Here is a 17,814-nt window from a genome sequence, read left to right as displayed (position 1 = left end):
AATTTTCATACCATAATATCTACAAATAAATAAGACTTCATATCGTAGCTTAACAGTAAAAATTCAATGCCTGAATGTTTATTTTTATTTTTCTTTCATTTTTATATATACATTTAATTCCTATAAAAAATTATCCGGAGAAGAAGATTTTAAAAATTGCACCTTTGCAAACTCTCTGTTTTAGCTAAAGATACCTATTTAATTGCATATGTTCGATATGTCGCGGATAATAATATATTAGAAGATATATTATTTTGCAAAACCATTATTGGGAAGACCACATCCATTGAAATTTTTAATATTATAGACAGTTTTTTTGAAGAAAACGACATAAAGTGGAATAATTGCGTTGGACTGTGTACCGACGGAGCTCACTCAATGTCCGGACACAAAGCAGGTCTTAAAGCATTGGTCAAAAAGAAAGCACCACATGCTATCTGGACGCACTGTATGATTCTCAGGGCAACTCTATTATCAAAAAATATGAGCGAGGAACAGAACAGCATTTTTACAAAAGTTATAAAAATTATAAACTACATTAAGAATAGTCCTTTGAGAGCAAGGCTGTTTGCAAAGCTGTGTGCTGGTATGGAAGCTAATTATACCTCACTTTTGTTTTATTGTGAAGTTCGCTGGCTATCTCGTGCAAAAATGATTCTAAAGGGTGTTTGAACTCAAAGAAGAAATAGCAACCTTTCTCGAAGAAAACCAACATGAAGAGGCACATTTGTGGACGAACGATAATTTTATTGTTAAAATTGCTTATTTGGTTGAAATTTTTGAAAAATTGAGCGGTTTAAATAAATCAATGCAGGGATCACAAATACATCCACTTGTTCAAAAAGACAAAGTAAAAGCTTTCATTAAAAAATTGAAATTATGGAAATCAAATTTACAAAATAATGAGTTGGATATGTTTTCACTTTCCAAAGATTTCAGGGCCACAGCCAATATTGTCTATGTCATAGATACATACATACATGCATACATATATGTAAGAGATTCTGAAATTTTTTGCCGTCTCATGTCCAGGGAATTAAAGAAAAATTAGCTTAAGACTCGAGACTGTCCAAGTTTATATAAGATATTGTACATTTAATTTTTTAAAAAGCATTTTTTTGAGTTTGTTAACAAAATCTGCATAGTCGAAAACTACACAGGCGCGTTTTTATACGTAGAAATGTACATTTAAACACAGTCTGATCTAATCCACGTGCATAATTTGGAACCCCTTGCATTCTGGTCATGTTTTAAAACTCAATTTAACACCTTAAGGAGGGGTCCCGCGCTAGCGCGGAAATTTGTTCCAACCGGGAAGGACGGGTCCCGCGCTAGCGCGGTTTGTGTACGGTCGAACTAATGCGAAAAAATATGAGTCTCTTGGGTGAAAAAAAAACAGGTTTAATAGGAAATATATTCATTTCATTTATTAGTAAAATTTGCAATATGTGCGACTTTGCGCAAAAAGTGCGGTCCTTCGCGTATATCACGCTAGTGCGAGGCCCGTCCTTAAGGTGTGAATGTATACATACTATGGATACAGTAACTATGGGGAAAACGGACAAGCTTATGTTATTTTTTGATAAGCTTCACATCTACATATGTTATAAATAAGGGTTTTAGCACTTACAATATAATTATAAGCATTGAGAATGATAGTCTCCACAAATAGCCAGCAGTTTGGCTTAATGGTAGCGTATATAATTAGCACCACTGAGAAAGAAGGTTCGACTCATCGTCAAACTGCTGGTTAGGTTTGGGGGTTTTGTGACTCCAAATCGATCGTTTCTCTATCAGAGTTTGCCAATTTTATCTGATCATTGCTGAAACGGTTCCTGAAAAATTGGTATTAGATCATTTCCTGTTGTCACAAAAATCTGTCCGTGTATAATTTGTAAAAATTGTGCACAGTAATCTGAAATCTATAGATATCTCTATAGACATCTCTATACTTTCGTATTTATTATATATATATAAAATTGTACACGAAATCTAAAATTAATCCATAGATGTCTATATGATTATTATTTCTGATTAATTGTTATATGATTCATTGTTATATGCTATGTATTCTGATTGTATATGTATATTGTATTTCAAAAAAAGCATCCATTGAAATTTTATACGACATATAATTTGAGATATTTAAAGCCGAGTTAAAATTACAAACTTTAATAGATTTTACCTTTGCAGCTGATTAACGTTTGGAGTTTCATTGCAGGACCAAAATTTTATTTTCAATCGTTATTATTGTCTGCACAGCGTCATATCGGATTATCTCGTGTTCAATTAAAGATACGAGTAATGTATACACATACATATGTACGTAATATTTCTATTATGCGCGTATCATACGCTCTCTATTAATATTATTTTGAAGTAAGTATACCTACCGAAAGATTTGAAATAAATTGAACAACACGGATAAATGAACGATATAGTACCACACTATCAAAGTCTCACACTGACATTAAATAAAAAAGCACATTTTATGTATGAACATCCAAAAACACATGTATAAAAACCTATTATTCAAAACCGTTCACGAAACACCTGTCGTAAAACGAAAATATCAAACAAAAATATAATCTATACAATTGAGCTCCATGTACAGTGAGGTTGTATTCACAAGATTCGAAATATAAACGTGTATGTTTGCATTTCAATATTTGTCGTAATAGAAAAAAGCAATGCACATGTTTATGCATACGTATGTATGTACATAAGTAGTAATATATCAAATCTTATACGTTTTAAGTACGAAAACAAAAAAAAATAGTGATTTATTATATTTTCCCAAAATCAATAATATTTAATAATTTTATTAAATAATATTTAGAAAATAAAAACAGTTATAACTGATCGGTCAAATTGTTATTGTATGCATTTACAGTAAACGTTTCTGTTCAAGAAGCTTTCGCGTTAAGCTCCGACACGTGTCATTGTTGAAATGCTAAAGTTCACGGACATTTTCTAGCCTATTTTACACAAATGTACGTTTCTATCATAAAGCGAAGCAGAAAAATTGTTATTTGAGTATATTATACAAAGATAACGTTAAATGATATTTTCTAAACGCAGTTCGTCTATCGAGCCCTGTTTAAGAATTTCGTAATTCCATATGTTTCATATATGCAAAAAAATCTGTTGAACAAGCAACATAGTTCAGTGAGGAGTCATGAGTTTATTCCCTGGCCCGATGTTGCTGGCCAGACCTTGGATATATTTGACTCCAAGTCGATCCTTACTTATCAGAGTTTGTCAATTTTTTTTTATTTCATTTTTGAGATGGTTCTACCAAAATTGGCAACATATCCTCTCTCTTGCAAATTCAAGTTTATAGCATCTGAAATTTGTTGGATTATGATATAAACATGATACCGACTCTGTAAAAATGAATATATTTCTCGAAATATTATTGTTATCGAATGTGTACATACATACATAGATATCTCTATGATACTGTATAAATATAATTGTTTATCGATGTTTGTAATTGTCCAGGAAAGCGCTTTGGGTTTAACTGATAGGCCTTCCTAATATATACACAGAACCGGTTCGTGACGTGTGCAAAGTGTGTGGCACACAAAGGCGTCGTAAAAGAAAGGGCGCCTAAAATATTTCGAAAAGTGTTTCCAAGAACGAAACATTTATACACAAAAATTCTCATAAAACCGTCACGTTTTCGCCTTATATCACAATAACGATCTGAAATATAATATGATATTTAGAAACCATTTTACCAAAAATTAAAAACTTTTGTAATTTTTCAATTTTTTTTTTTAGTTAATTTTACAAATTTACAAAATGTGATTAGATCTATATTTTCCTTTTCACTTTATTTTATTGGGTATTGAATTTATTTTTGTATTTTATTGTGTATATATTAGATTTGAATATTTTTCTTAGGCGCCAAAGGCACCTTGCACTCAAAATTCACGAGCCGGCTCTGTATATATGTACATACATATGTATGTACATATGTATATTATATTTAAAAATAAAATGCATGAAACGGGAAAATATTTTTCGTTGCATAATTCTATTTTTATTTTAAATACAATTATACTCGTGTTGATAAAACTATAAGCGAAATATTATAAATGAATTGCGTTGAATTTATTTTTAATATACCATAAGGTAAAATGTGTTGGGTTGAGTTTTGACGTCAAAACTAAATTTTTATTTAAATGAAATTTAAAAATCAAGTGAATTTTGAAATGCAAAATTTCAATAACAGGACGTTTCAATAGAATTCCACAAAATATTTAAAATTAATATCGTATAACACAATAATTACATAAACGATGAAAAATCGTGAACCGATTCGGAATTACCTCGCGAAAAATTCGACATAATGTGTTTTCGTCAATTTCACCGGAACTTTTGCGATTTTAAAATTTAAACAATATATATTTTGATATAAAAGCGTACCATCCCACGCAAATATTTTTACATCAAAGGGCAATTTTGAAAGTTTTTATTAGATTTAAAAGCGCTCTCTAGCACCGGTTGAAATTGGGCGCAAAGTATGGCCTAAATTAGAACATCAATATTGGCCGCACAAAGAGCAATTGGTAAAACGAAAAAATACACAATCTATATAGTAAATCTTGATTTATATACCAGCTAAGTTTTTTTCAAGTAGTTTGGAAAGAAAAATAATTTTTCGCAGCAATGATATAAAATTCCAATTAAGTTTTGTACGTACATTCACATTGTTTGAAATTAAATCTAATAATTTATGTATTGATACTTCATATATATGGCAACTATCGTATGATATTACATTTATGTGCGTATAGGTAACAGAACATATCTGAACGGGGATTTATTTAACACTTAATAGCCCCACGCTCGGAAATTATCGCGTATTAGCTGTGCCTATAAGCTTTAACGGCGAACAAAGTTCCAATTTATTAATATCGTTAGCCCGTTATTATCTTAGCAAAGGAAGCTACTTTTTTTATTCTTAGTAATGAAAAAATTACAACTATAACTTATGTTTAAGATAAAAGCGAATACTAGTATTGAGTGTAATAAATGTACATATGTACATATGTCGGTATAAACGCGCGAAAATACTATTTTTAAAACAAAGAATCTTAATACATATGTACATACATATATTATTTATTACATTTTATACCAGGAAGGCCTTGCAGGTAAACACCAATGCGCCTTCCTGGCCAATTACAAACAATGCAGCATTTTTATTACACAAGTCGCTGAATTACGAAATACTGAAAACTCGCAAATTAACGAGACATCTATGAATTGTACATACATTTTATTGTACATTAATCATACTCAAATAGTGGTGACATAGTAGGTAGGAAGGTTTTTAGCCAATTTAATCGTTTCAACAATGAAATCAGAAAAATTGGCAAAACTCTGATAGGAAACGATTGACCTGGAATCACAAATATCCAAGTCTGACCAGCAGCATTACATATATACTCTGAAAAATTCTTTTTAATCGAGGTCAGCTCATGGGATCGAACCCGGTCCATCTTGGTATTAGGCAGAAGCTTTAACGACCGAGCTATGCTGCTGGTTATGTACACATATGTATATGTATGTACATAACCAGCAGCATATGGTTAGCACGTTATGCTTTCAATGGTGTGGTCACGGGTTCTATAACTGGTGTATGCTGCTAGCCAGACCTTGGATATTTGACTACAAGGTCAATCGTTTCCTATCAGAGTTTGCCAATTAATCTAATTGAAACGATTCTAACAAATTCCAGTTAAAACATCTGTTTCCTATCTCTGTCACAAATTTGAGTTATTCAGCATCTCGACTTTCGCTGATTTGTATAAATGCTGCAAATTTGTCCATATATGTATGTCTCTGTGGATGTTGATCGTTGTTTGTATTTGCCTTGTAAAATACTAACAATTTGTACTTCTGTACAGCTTTGGACTATAGATGTCGTGTTTAATGTATGTACATACATATATAATTAATAATTATATATGTATGTATATAATTAATAAATCTTAATCTGTATAGCTCACTCTTTGCTTTGGAGCAATATTTTATGACTGATTGGTTGAATACAATATCACACATACCCATGGATATGTACATAAACATAGGTAAATACAAATAATACCAATTGGCCAAAGATAATTTTGTAACTCTATGAGGAGTGATTAAAAACTTATCGGATGTGCGAAAATTAGCTGATACGCGTCGATATTAAATTATCAAATTTATTCGAGTGCGAAATTTAACTTAATTAGAGAAAAAATACATTAAATATTTCTACTAAGAAAAGTATGATGAATCCAAATAATATAGATACATATTAATATTGATTTAATATGTACATATATATAATTTGGTTCAGAATTATTTTGTGAAATACCTTATTTTATAGAAAATCAATGAGTAAATCAAACAACAGCTAATACAAACAAGATAATATAAACAAGAAAATAAATATAAAAACAAGTAAAACAAATATTAAAACAGATCTAATGTACATATATGAAAATAAATATTAAATAAATAAATATTAAAACAGATCTAATCCGATAGAACACAGTATTTATAAAATAAGAAACGTTCATTAATTTTGAAAGTGTAGTTTTGAATTTATTCACACTTTATTGAAACTTGAATAACAAGAATAGACATGTCTAATATATAATTTTGAAAGAGACTTTGTATGCATGTATGTAACCTTCGTTCGTTGGGTCGTAAATCCGTGACGTCATCGAACAAATAATTTGATTTTTTTCGATTCAAAGGATTCGAAGTCCCCGGGGGCAAAGGCGCCAAGGTCGAAGCCTTAGGGGGCGCAAACGCTGGGGGCGAAGCCCTAGGGGGTGCAGGCGCCGGATTCTGGTATACATATAATTTTTTATAAGAAACTTACTATATACATACATATGTTTGTTTGTTCGTGACAGTCAATTTATAAAACAAAACAAATGAGTATTCAAATAAATTTATTTAAAATAAAACTATTCAAATAAATTTAATAAAATGTTTACTATTAGATTAGTCATGTTTAAGCGGTTTATATTACAAATACCGAGCAAAGCTGGGTAATACAGCTAGTTAAATATAATTATATGACCTAAATTTCTAATAGTATCGAAGGATCAGCACAAATTTAAAAGCACACTTTCAAAATAAATAAACGATTCTTATTTTAACATTACTGCGTTCTATCTGATTTTTCTGATATACATTAGACCTGTTTTAATATTTATATTACTTGTTTTTGTATTTATTTTCTTCCTTTTTTTATATATTATATAGGTACATGCGTTGCGCGATTTTGTCACCGCGCTATTTAAGTTTTGCACAACTTTGTAGCTGCGCTGATTTTTCGACAATTTTGTCGAAGTGAAAAATTAAAAATTTGATTGTATATTGATATATATATATATATATATATATATATATATATATATATATATATATATATATATATATATATATATATTTATATATATATATATATATATATATATATATATATATACATATATATATATATATATATATATATATATATATATATATATTTTTTTTTTTTTTTTTTTTTTCTTTATAAGAAAGAGTATGGGTACTACCCATATCTCTATCCTACTCCTTTCCTTTTGGGCATGCTTGGGTATAATTCCCTTGAACTTCGGAGAAACTTCTCGTTAATTCGTTTCGTTCTCCAGCTATTGCGTGGTAATACGTCATGCCCGTTGTTGCTGGAACAGTTGGGACTTTATGTCCCTAATAATTATGTGCGTGGTAGACATCATCATTTAATGGTTGTACCTGCTGCTCGCACAGTTCTTTTTCGAATGGCTCCTATTCCAAGAGCTATTCGACTTCTCAATGAAATCGTTGCTGCTGTCCCTGAATGTGATATTTTCCACCTTGGGGAGCATAGATTGTCGGATATTATCTTAACATATTTATCTGGTAACCTGCGCTCATCATTACTTTCTTAATTTGAATGTGATGAATGAGTGGAATCTTAATCTACTCTCTTCCATTTGGACCTCGCTGTGATTTTATTTTTTATTCATATTTTGTTTTATTTTATTTTTTCTTTCTCTTTTGTACATTTTTATATACTATTTTAATTTTGCTCAGTGTAAACAAAGAATGGGATTTATGGATTTTATTTTTAATTTTTACACTTTTGTTATTTTTTTTTCTCTCTGAATGAGGTATTATTTTCCTTTTGTTACTTTTTATTATTATTTTATTTTACCATGTTTTCTGCTTTTGCTTTTTTCCTTTATTTACAGTATACTTGTTTTTATATCATGTTTTTATATCTTTTTCAAATGTAGGCCATTGTGGCGCATTAGGTTCTTCCTGTAATGCCACAATGGTCCAAAACTATTAAATAAATAAATAAATAAAATATATATATATATATATATATATATATATATATATATATATATATATATATATATATATATATATGTATGTATTAATATTAAAAGAAATTAAATGGGAAATTCAAAGACCAATATCTTATAAATATTGGCCTTTTAAAATTGAGAAATAAATATGTAGCTTACTGGGGAATATGTTCTTTACTTGGAAACGTAATAGACTTGAAGGGGAAAATACCTAAAGCGACCTCAACAGGCTAATGCAATCGACCAAATGCACTCGACGCAAACGGGCGGTCGGCAAGAGCGAAAATAAAAGCTTTCAGCGTGATTGATGGACTCTATGCCATCACATAACGTGGAAATTCATCTGAAAATTCTGCTGAAAGTGTCGTTGGGAAATTCGATAAGCCGCACGTTGCGTGAAACATCGATGACGCAACGGCAACTGTTGCGCCACACAATTGTTGTCAACCTCGATAAGGGAAAACCCCGTAGACTTGCGATAATCCTAGATTTGAATCCTCTTACAGGATAATTTAATCAGTGATGTAACAGTCTATGAGAGAAGTGCTTCGTTAATGTATTGAAAGTTTCATCCCACACCTCACTACATATGTACATACACACACATATATAATACGTAGATATGCTGATCAATACACAGCAATTGTATGATTTTATTTTAAATTAAGATTTATTTTCAGATAAAAATGTATTCTGGGAACCTATTTTTAAAAGTTTGACTTATAGGTTATTGAATGAATTTTCAAATCATTAGGTTATTTAGATATGTGCATATATAAAGAAATATTACTATATAAAAAAATTTCAGTATATCTTGGACTTGTGTTTAAATATGTTTTCGAGCATTGTTTTCTTTGCTTTAAAATATTATTTTTAATTTATCCAGTAGCATAGCTTGGTAATGCTAACTACCGAGAGGTTGCCGGGTTCGATCCCGTGGGTAGACCTCGATTGAAAAGATTTATTTCGAGTATTTCTGTAGTGCTTGGATATTTATGACTCCAAATCGATCGTTCGATTAGGAGTTTGTCGATGGCACCATCATAAAAATGTAATTTTAAAAATTTATAATCTATAAATTTTTAGACAATGTACGAGTTTAAATTTCGACAAATAATATGTTATAGATAGTCAGATTTCAAAAATAGGAATGTTACACTATACATTGATATTATGAAAACAAAAATATGTGTTTCTATAATATATTGAGATTCTTCATTTTTAATGTATTGGAATATCATTAAAAATAAAGGCAGTGCTAATAAGAAAAAAATAAGCTGAATATATTTAAAATCGACAGGAATTTTATAAAATTTAATTTAATATAAATTAATTAATATATAAGTACATTGCTGATGTAATTACTAACTCGATATTTTCAACTCGCCTTCGTAAGTTTGAGTTCAACGAGACTTAATTATATCGAGATGGATACACCTGACGGAGGTGACGACATAATCGAAGCTGGAGAAACTCTGTCAGATGGGAGAGGCGAAAGAACCCCAAAATTCCAGGGAGCGTTCGGGGGTTTAATAAAAACAACTTTCAAGTGGGTTAAATGGCCGCTTCCGCTCGCTGTCAAACTTTTCATTAAAACGTTGGTTTTCCAAATTCATTAATTATTACAGTCGAAATTAAACTGCGCACGAGCGTGCGAATATTCTCTCCCAAGTCGTTTTATCGAAGAAACATTCGAAAGATTACGAGAGTGGAAAACCGGGAAAATGTATCGCATAATAATATCAAAAACACGGTAAAAAACATAATTTTATCAGAACGAAAGATGTATGATAAACCATTCTGGTGATGTTCATATTTTTCATCACATTCATATTATATCATAAAGATTATTTAGTAAATTCCTCAGTGTGTTAACGAAGGAAATTTTATTTTGCGAAAGCATCTATTTCCACTCTAGTGGGTCGGAAAGAAAATCAATATATTAGCCGTTATATTTGCCGTTATAGTGCATTTGAAAAAATTTAAAATACTGGTGGCCTGTGATACGTTTATTCTGCTACTTTCAACTAGATTTTCGACATATTGAATTAAAAGAAGTGATAACAATTTGTGAATGAAGTCAAACAGAAATAGCGTTTTTGGATCTGAAAATTAGACTTCCACCACTTTCAAATAAAACGGCTCATATTATTAGAAAAAAATACGTATCAATCAGTATACTACCATATTACACATATTAAACAATTCATATGGTATTACGTAAATATAATCATAAAACATGAAATTATGCCAATTATACAATTTCTACATATCTATGTATATAATTTAACTACAAATAAAAAAGTTTATAATTGCCTACGGTGATAAATTATAAATAATCTCTAATTTATAATTTAAAAACATCTAATTCTAATTAAGATGTAGATAAAGAAAACAAAATCTATTTGTACTAAAAAAAATAAACAGTCATCCATCATATATGAAAGTGTCAAAATAAAACTTTCAACTACATGCCAAAACTATTTTTGAATAATACGTAGTTGGATTAAAATTATCTTAGTACCTTAAATACATTGTGTACGTATTTGGAATATTATATGTATGTAGATAAAATCTAAAATTACAGTCTACTTGCCAACGGGCGAAAAATGGGACTTTTATAGAATGCAAATGAAATTTTCACATATAAAAAGGCACATTTGAAAGTCAAGAATGTGATTTGAAGCTATTTTCGTTTTGTGTTTCATGTAAAAATAGAGGTAATAAGGGTTGGGGTGCAATTTAGTTGAGAATACATACGATCGGTCGACTTGGACAGCTTCAGCCTCTTTGAATCTGTAAGCAAGAAAATAAAAAGAAGAAGAAAAGGAGAAGAGATATGTATGTAACTTGACTTTTTTACTTAATTTATATATAACTATTTATATTACCTTTCACATCAAATTTGAAAATATATATTTGCGCCAGACACCGGATATTGCAGAAAATTTAAAAAGAAAGAGCTAGACGTCTCTAAATTCAAGATCGATTGACGTGATATCTGATAAAATCATTCTATATTTGTATTTTTGAAAAATTCAATTATAAAAAATAAAAATTCAATATTAACTTAAATAGATCATTCATTAAAAAGTAAAACAATATGACTATTAATTTCTGTATCAAACTGGTAAATATTTGTCTACGTCCGATTTATTTTTGGACGAGTTGGATCAAAATTGATGTCAGCTTATTTCAATTATGAAAACCGTGGAGTGTGTCGTGTTTGTGGGCAATTTTTCACCTATTAGTAAAATACTCATTGGATAATTTGCTGAATTGACTTTCATACACATTTCAGAGTCATTTAAAAATAATACAAGCTAAAAATATAATTCAGTGGCGATTAAACTTGGCGATAAATTTTTATCTTGTATATTTGCTTAACCGTATTAAACAAACATTAATTGGTGAATACTAATAGTATTTAATGTTAAGCTTTTTTCCCTGTTACATTAAAAAAATATGAATTATACGATACGCTGCATAACTTCAGCTTATTTCAAACAGGTGTCAACAAACACACACATTTGTTTGGCAGACTTAATAAAAAAAAAAACAATAATTCGTTCGAATAAAATTTTTACTTAAATGAAATAAATTGACATTTACTTTGAAAGTATAAATAGAATTCAAATATTGCTTTATTGATCATCAATTCGCTTAAAATAAATAAAATTCCATTTTGAACTCCAATCAAATATAATATAATTGTATTTATTTTGAAATCAAAGCGTCGCTTTGATTGATGTTCAAAATCGCGAAATCGTTAATTAGGAATGGTGTTAAATTTTCACAGTATTATACATATGTAGATCACATTTAATTTTAATTTACCAGTGTTAAAATTTATATATAATAAAAAACCATGCTGTTAATAATAGTAATAGGGGTTAAATAAACCAGAAGATGCAAGATGCAAAAAAAAGTCAGTATTTTTAAATGCAAAATGTAAATGTAAATGTCTAAAACAAATTGTGTATGTATGATGCAAATGTATGAAGTAATTGATTCTATTTTCACAAACGCATAGTTTCATCAACCTTTTCAGTTTCTGAAAAATGTAAAAAATACATCACACATACATATTACCACCAAATTTGGTATTTTGAAATTAATATTTTTAGAAGAATGAAAAATCTCATTTCAAACGGTATAAGAAGCGTGCCTATAACAAACACTGAGCAACAAAAAAAAAAAATACCAGAGCGGAGACTAGCCAATCTTTACTAAATTTGACCCACTGAATTCGAAGATGATATTGATTTTTGTTGGTGGGTGTTCGTTTACGAGATATGAGCGTTTACAAAATTGCACGATTTTTACAGTTTTTTGGCTTTTGCGGTCTTTAACTCAAAATTTAGGATTGTTACGCTCAAATACGTATAAACAATGAAAGCCTTTAAATTGCATTTACCGCTCGAGTTAGTAAGTTTAGATAAAAAAAATATATATATTGAGATAGAAAACCAATGTTTATAAACGTGGTGAAATAAAAAAAATTGCCAAATAAATGCAAAATAGCACGGAAAAAAAATCCGTAAAAAAAATATATTTTTGACTTTTAAAATTTGCTAGACAATTAATTATAAGTATTTTAAAGCAATGAAATATAACAATTAATAGGAAAAATATCTGACTATTGATTCCAATACTCACTTTGAGCGTAACGAGTTAAAGACCGCAAAAGCCAAAAAACTGTAAAAATCGCGCATTTTTTTAAACGCTCATATCTCGTAAACGATTACCGACCAACAAAAATCTATATCATATTCGAATTTAGTGGGTCAAACTTAGTAAAGATTGGTTAGTTTCCGCTCTGGTAACTCAAAAACGTGATTTTTTGTTGCTCAGTGTAATCAAAGCATACTTTGTATGTACATACATATGTAATTACGTACCATTTAATATATAACGCGACTTATGTTAAAAAGTATAAACACAGTATAAATTTCTCTTGTTATATTTAAGTAATTAATTACGTTATTTAATATTAATCAACAATTTACTCCATTTTAAACGAGGTGAGATTCATTTCCGTTCAATAATTGACTTTGAACCCTACATCTATTCATACCGATCTTTATTCATATGTATATGTACATACATATATACTTATCTACATGTTGTAGAAAATATACGTATACTTCCTTAAAATAGTAACCTAACGGACGTCATACTCAAACGAAAATAGTGACCTTTCAGATACGACTTCGAAAGTCAAAGGAAAAACTCTTAAAAGCTTCACATATTCCACATATTAAAGAGCTTTATTTATAACATGTGATTGCGTAATACTATATACATATATACATACATATACACTTGGAATTACTTGTTAATATTTAAAAATCAATAACCATGCGATTTGGTGTGAAAATCAGTATGAGCAGCATCGAAATTGTATATATAAAACTTGCATATGGAGAAAATAAAATAACGATAAACGTCAATGTCAAATTTGGGTACATACATACCCACGTACATACATAAGGTACGTCAAAATGGCCAACGAATTTATTTTCACATGATGTCTCCCAAAAAGGGAGACGAGAATGAATTCATTCGGGAACCCATGTACGTACATACATACATATGTACATACGTACATACATACATAGTTGACATCGTCTATTTCAGCGGTCTAAAAAGGTCACATACAATCAAAAACCGAATTCGCATCATACATTTGCCTTGCGAAACGCTCAAAGACACAATTAAAATAATAACAAAACGGGTACATTAAGGCCCCAGCTCGTTAAAGAGCTTTCAAAGCTACGCGAATAAAAGTAGCGAACTGTCGCGTCGCGTCGCGTCGAGGGAATCAAACAACGAATTATGTATGTATATTACCACTCGGCTAAAAGTACATAATATTTTCAGTAGAAAGTGAGTTCGGCAAATTGAAAAGTTGACTTTGAATTATTTGACCGATTGGCTCAACGTCAAGTGATTTTTTTCCCTCTCTGCAGATTGACAACTGTCTCTCGAGATAGTACTCGGTGAAAAATTCTCACATCGACCAACTGACAGTTTTAAAGCGATATTATGTTTATCAATTGACAACTGTCGTAAAATGGTGGCAACATAAATCTTATTGATGAAATACTCTTATTTAGTTTTCGGAGATTATTCTAATATCAGACGGTGATTATTTTTACAAAAAAGAATTTTCTATCGTCGATTGCTTACTTGGGTATAAACTATTCGATTATTCAATATGTAAATTATGCATTTATTTATACGAGTTACACCCATTTTCATTAACATAAGTATATATACATATATATGTACAATATATAAATATATATACATATATGTGTGTATATATATATATATATATATATATATATATATATACATATATACATATTTAATGATATATGTTTATTATTTTTCGATATCCACGCATTCTTCCTGTCCACGTGAAATCGTACCTGTTACTATCATAGTTTTCATTCAATTATTTAAAAAAAATAATAACCAATATACATATAGGTATTTTTCTAATAGTTCTGATAGATTTTTCGTATATAATAATATAAGACCTTTTTTGGTTTGTCATAGTACTGGGAATTATTTTTCCAGGTCCCGGAATTCCTCTCGGCGGCCCTGGCAACGACTAATTGAATTTTATCGGAAAATTTAATAATAAATAATCACATATTACAATATATTATTTTGAATTTTGAAAACATTTGAAATGCCAAACAAATTTTAGACAAATTTTATGAAAGTATTTACTTAAATACCAAAATATTGGCTGACATTGCTCGGGTTTATAAAAAATATTATAATTAAAATTAAATTAAATAATAATTAAAAGTCTCATAAAAAGGGCTTCGATCGTGTATATGAGTATAAAAATGTATATGTATGTATACCAAATTTTGTGATTAAAAAATGAAAATTGTAAATTAACATACAAATATTCGAACATACATACAAAATAGACAAATACATAAACATTCATTTTTAAATAAACATATGTATGTATATATGTAGTATGTAAAAAGATAAAAAATCAACCAGTAAAAATGCCGAAAAAAAGGCCAACAGATGCAAACGGTACGAAATGCCGGCATATGAAAGATGCAAAAACACACTCGGGAATGATTTCAATTCCGAACTTACATACATTCGTACACACTAACTGCTAAATGAAACGATCAAGATTTACATTATATTTATCAAGGCATATATTTAATTTATTTATATATTATAATAGCAAGCGGCGAATTAAAACGAAAACCGTACCTAACAAAACAAAACACTCGATCAAAACAAGCGAATTAGCATTTTCAAGAAACGCAAACATGGAAAACAAAACGGCAAACATTTTATGCGCCAAAAATCTGCCAAATCTTTTCCCAGTACTGCTGGCCCCGAATTTCAACCCAGGGGCGGCGAATTATCAAACGGCAACAGGGTAAATATGACAAGACGACCATGCTGAAACACGAGTACCTATCTATGTAAACCTTAAGGCCAAACCAGCACATATGTATACATACATAAACACATGTAACCGCACAGGGAATATTCGATTAAGGAAACCACAAAGAGCCTCCGTTATGAGTCCTTTGAAAATATATCGCAATCATAGCGCCAACAAAGATTACGTGGACGGGCTAATTGCCAGATGTTGGGTGTGAGAAGGTTAATATCCACTCATATATATTGCACACAAACCGTTCACAATGCTAATGTCACCCCTGAAACCAGTTTATGGATTAACATGATTGAAAATATTCACACGATAACATACTCGTACATACATATGTACATATTTGAATCTATGTAATATAACTAGTCAAGTTTTATTAATTTATATATGTATGTATGTACAATGTACACCAGCTTCGGTTTGTCTGCTACTCTGTAAGTAGAGTGTAGACAACCAGTCGAATCAGAGAAAAATGATCCGTATTTCCGTATACAGAGGGTCGCTTTTAGTTGGCTGCGAAAAGTTCGCTTTTAGTTGGCTACGTAAAGGTCTCTTTGGGGAAGAATACGACACAGCCCCAAATTATACGATTAGAAATTTTTACACATATATATATATATATATATTTATATATATATATATATATATATATATATATATATATATATATATATATACATACATATGTATGTATATTTATAACTGTTTAGATTTTCATTCATGCGAGCTTTGCAGCGCTTCCCAAACTGTACTGTGTTTACTTTTAACGTTGAGTAAAAAATAATCGACAATTGATTTTAATATTACAATATGTACATATATGTACATTATAGAAATATTGATGGCGCAAACTTTAATATCCTCAAAATAAAGCTCGAATGTTACATTGAAATCACACTGGGACGAGGATCGTGTGTTTGTATGTAGATAGCGATGAATGTTTTCTGTTTATTCGAAATTCGACCTTTTTCGTATCCCTTTGAGATCAGAATGATCTGTAAATAAATCCGTAATACTAAAACAACGGGTTAACTAATTATAAACACGAAAAGTTAGGAAAGTCTATGATATAATTGTGTATGTAACTGAAATTATATGGATCAGTATATCATAATATTGCATATGTCAATACAAAACTTATACTTTGTACTAATATACATTATTGTAAAATAAACAGAAACAGATTAAATTTCAATTTTTTGAGGTTGAATGAACTCTGCCGCCATGAGACGTCTCATATTTTATGCATATTTATAAAAATATACGCAGTATAGAATTTTAATATAAATTAAATACGAGAAAAGTATTTTCATTTTGAAATCTCGATACAAATATAAATGCGAAAACATGCTCGTTCAAAATAAAACCGTGAATAAAAAATGTACAAAATAACACTCATCATATTTTCTGTTGATTCCAAATTCCCTTTTAGAATATGGCATTTGATATGAATTCATGTATCTAAAACATAAATAGCCTTAAATGTACAATATTAAATATTTATGTATATTTCAATGCGTAAACATAGGCTTATTATTTTATTGGAAACGTATAAATAGCAATGAAAAAAAACAGACCTTATGTCGACCCTTACGAAATGCTTAGCCTATGTTAAAAGAAAATTCTTAAATATTATGTTTATAATGTAATATTTATTAAATTTAATTACCGTTACTGACACAATCATAATAAACAGAGGTATATTTTTTTGTATATAGAGGTATATTATTATATATCAAATTTAATTTAGTGTATCAACGAAATTCCATAATAGCTTCAATATTTTAATGATTATATTTGATTGAATTAACAAAAAAGAAACGTACGCGCAGACAAAAATTTCAAAATATAAATTTTAATATAAAATTTTACAGTATAAAAAGTCGTCCCAAAATCGTAACGTAAAAGATATTATTTTGTATATACATATATTATTATTTATTTATAAATAAAGTAAAAATATGTATGTAC

At 29.5% G+C, this 17,814-nt stretch overlaps 1 protein-coding gene across 2 annotated transcripts in view; it reads right to left on the bottom strand.

The window, feature by feature from the left end:
* Positions 1 to 17,814, bottom strand: part of LOC143909925 (3',5'-cyclic-AMP phosphodiesterase-like) — a 218,150-nt gene that overhangs the window by 114,994 nt on the left and 85,342 nt on the right. For both annotated transcript variants that reach the window (XM_077428206.1, XM_077428215.1), the window contains exon 5: positions 11,157 to 11,192. In XM_077428206.1, coding sequence (XP_077284332.1) covers positions 11,157 to 11,192 — 36 coding nt within the window. The remainder of the gene's footprint in view (positions 1 to 11,156; positions 11,193 to 17,814) is intronic.

The sequence above is a fragment of the Arctopsyche grandis genome, chromosome 1 (genome assembly GCF_051622035.1).
Source record: "Arctopsyche grandis isolate Sample6627 chromosome 1, ASM5162203v2, whole genome shotgun sequence".
In the NCBI taxonomy this organism is placed as follows: Eukaryota; Metazoa; Arthropoda; class Insecta; order Trichoptera; family Hydropsychidae; genus Arctopsyche; species Arctopsyche grandis.
The sequence above is the reverse complement of the archived record's forward strand: the minus strand, read 5'-3'. Positions and strand labels throughout refer to the sequence as shown.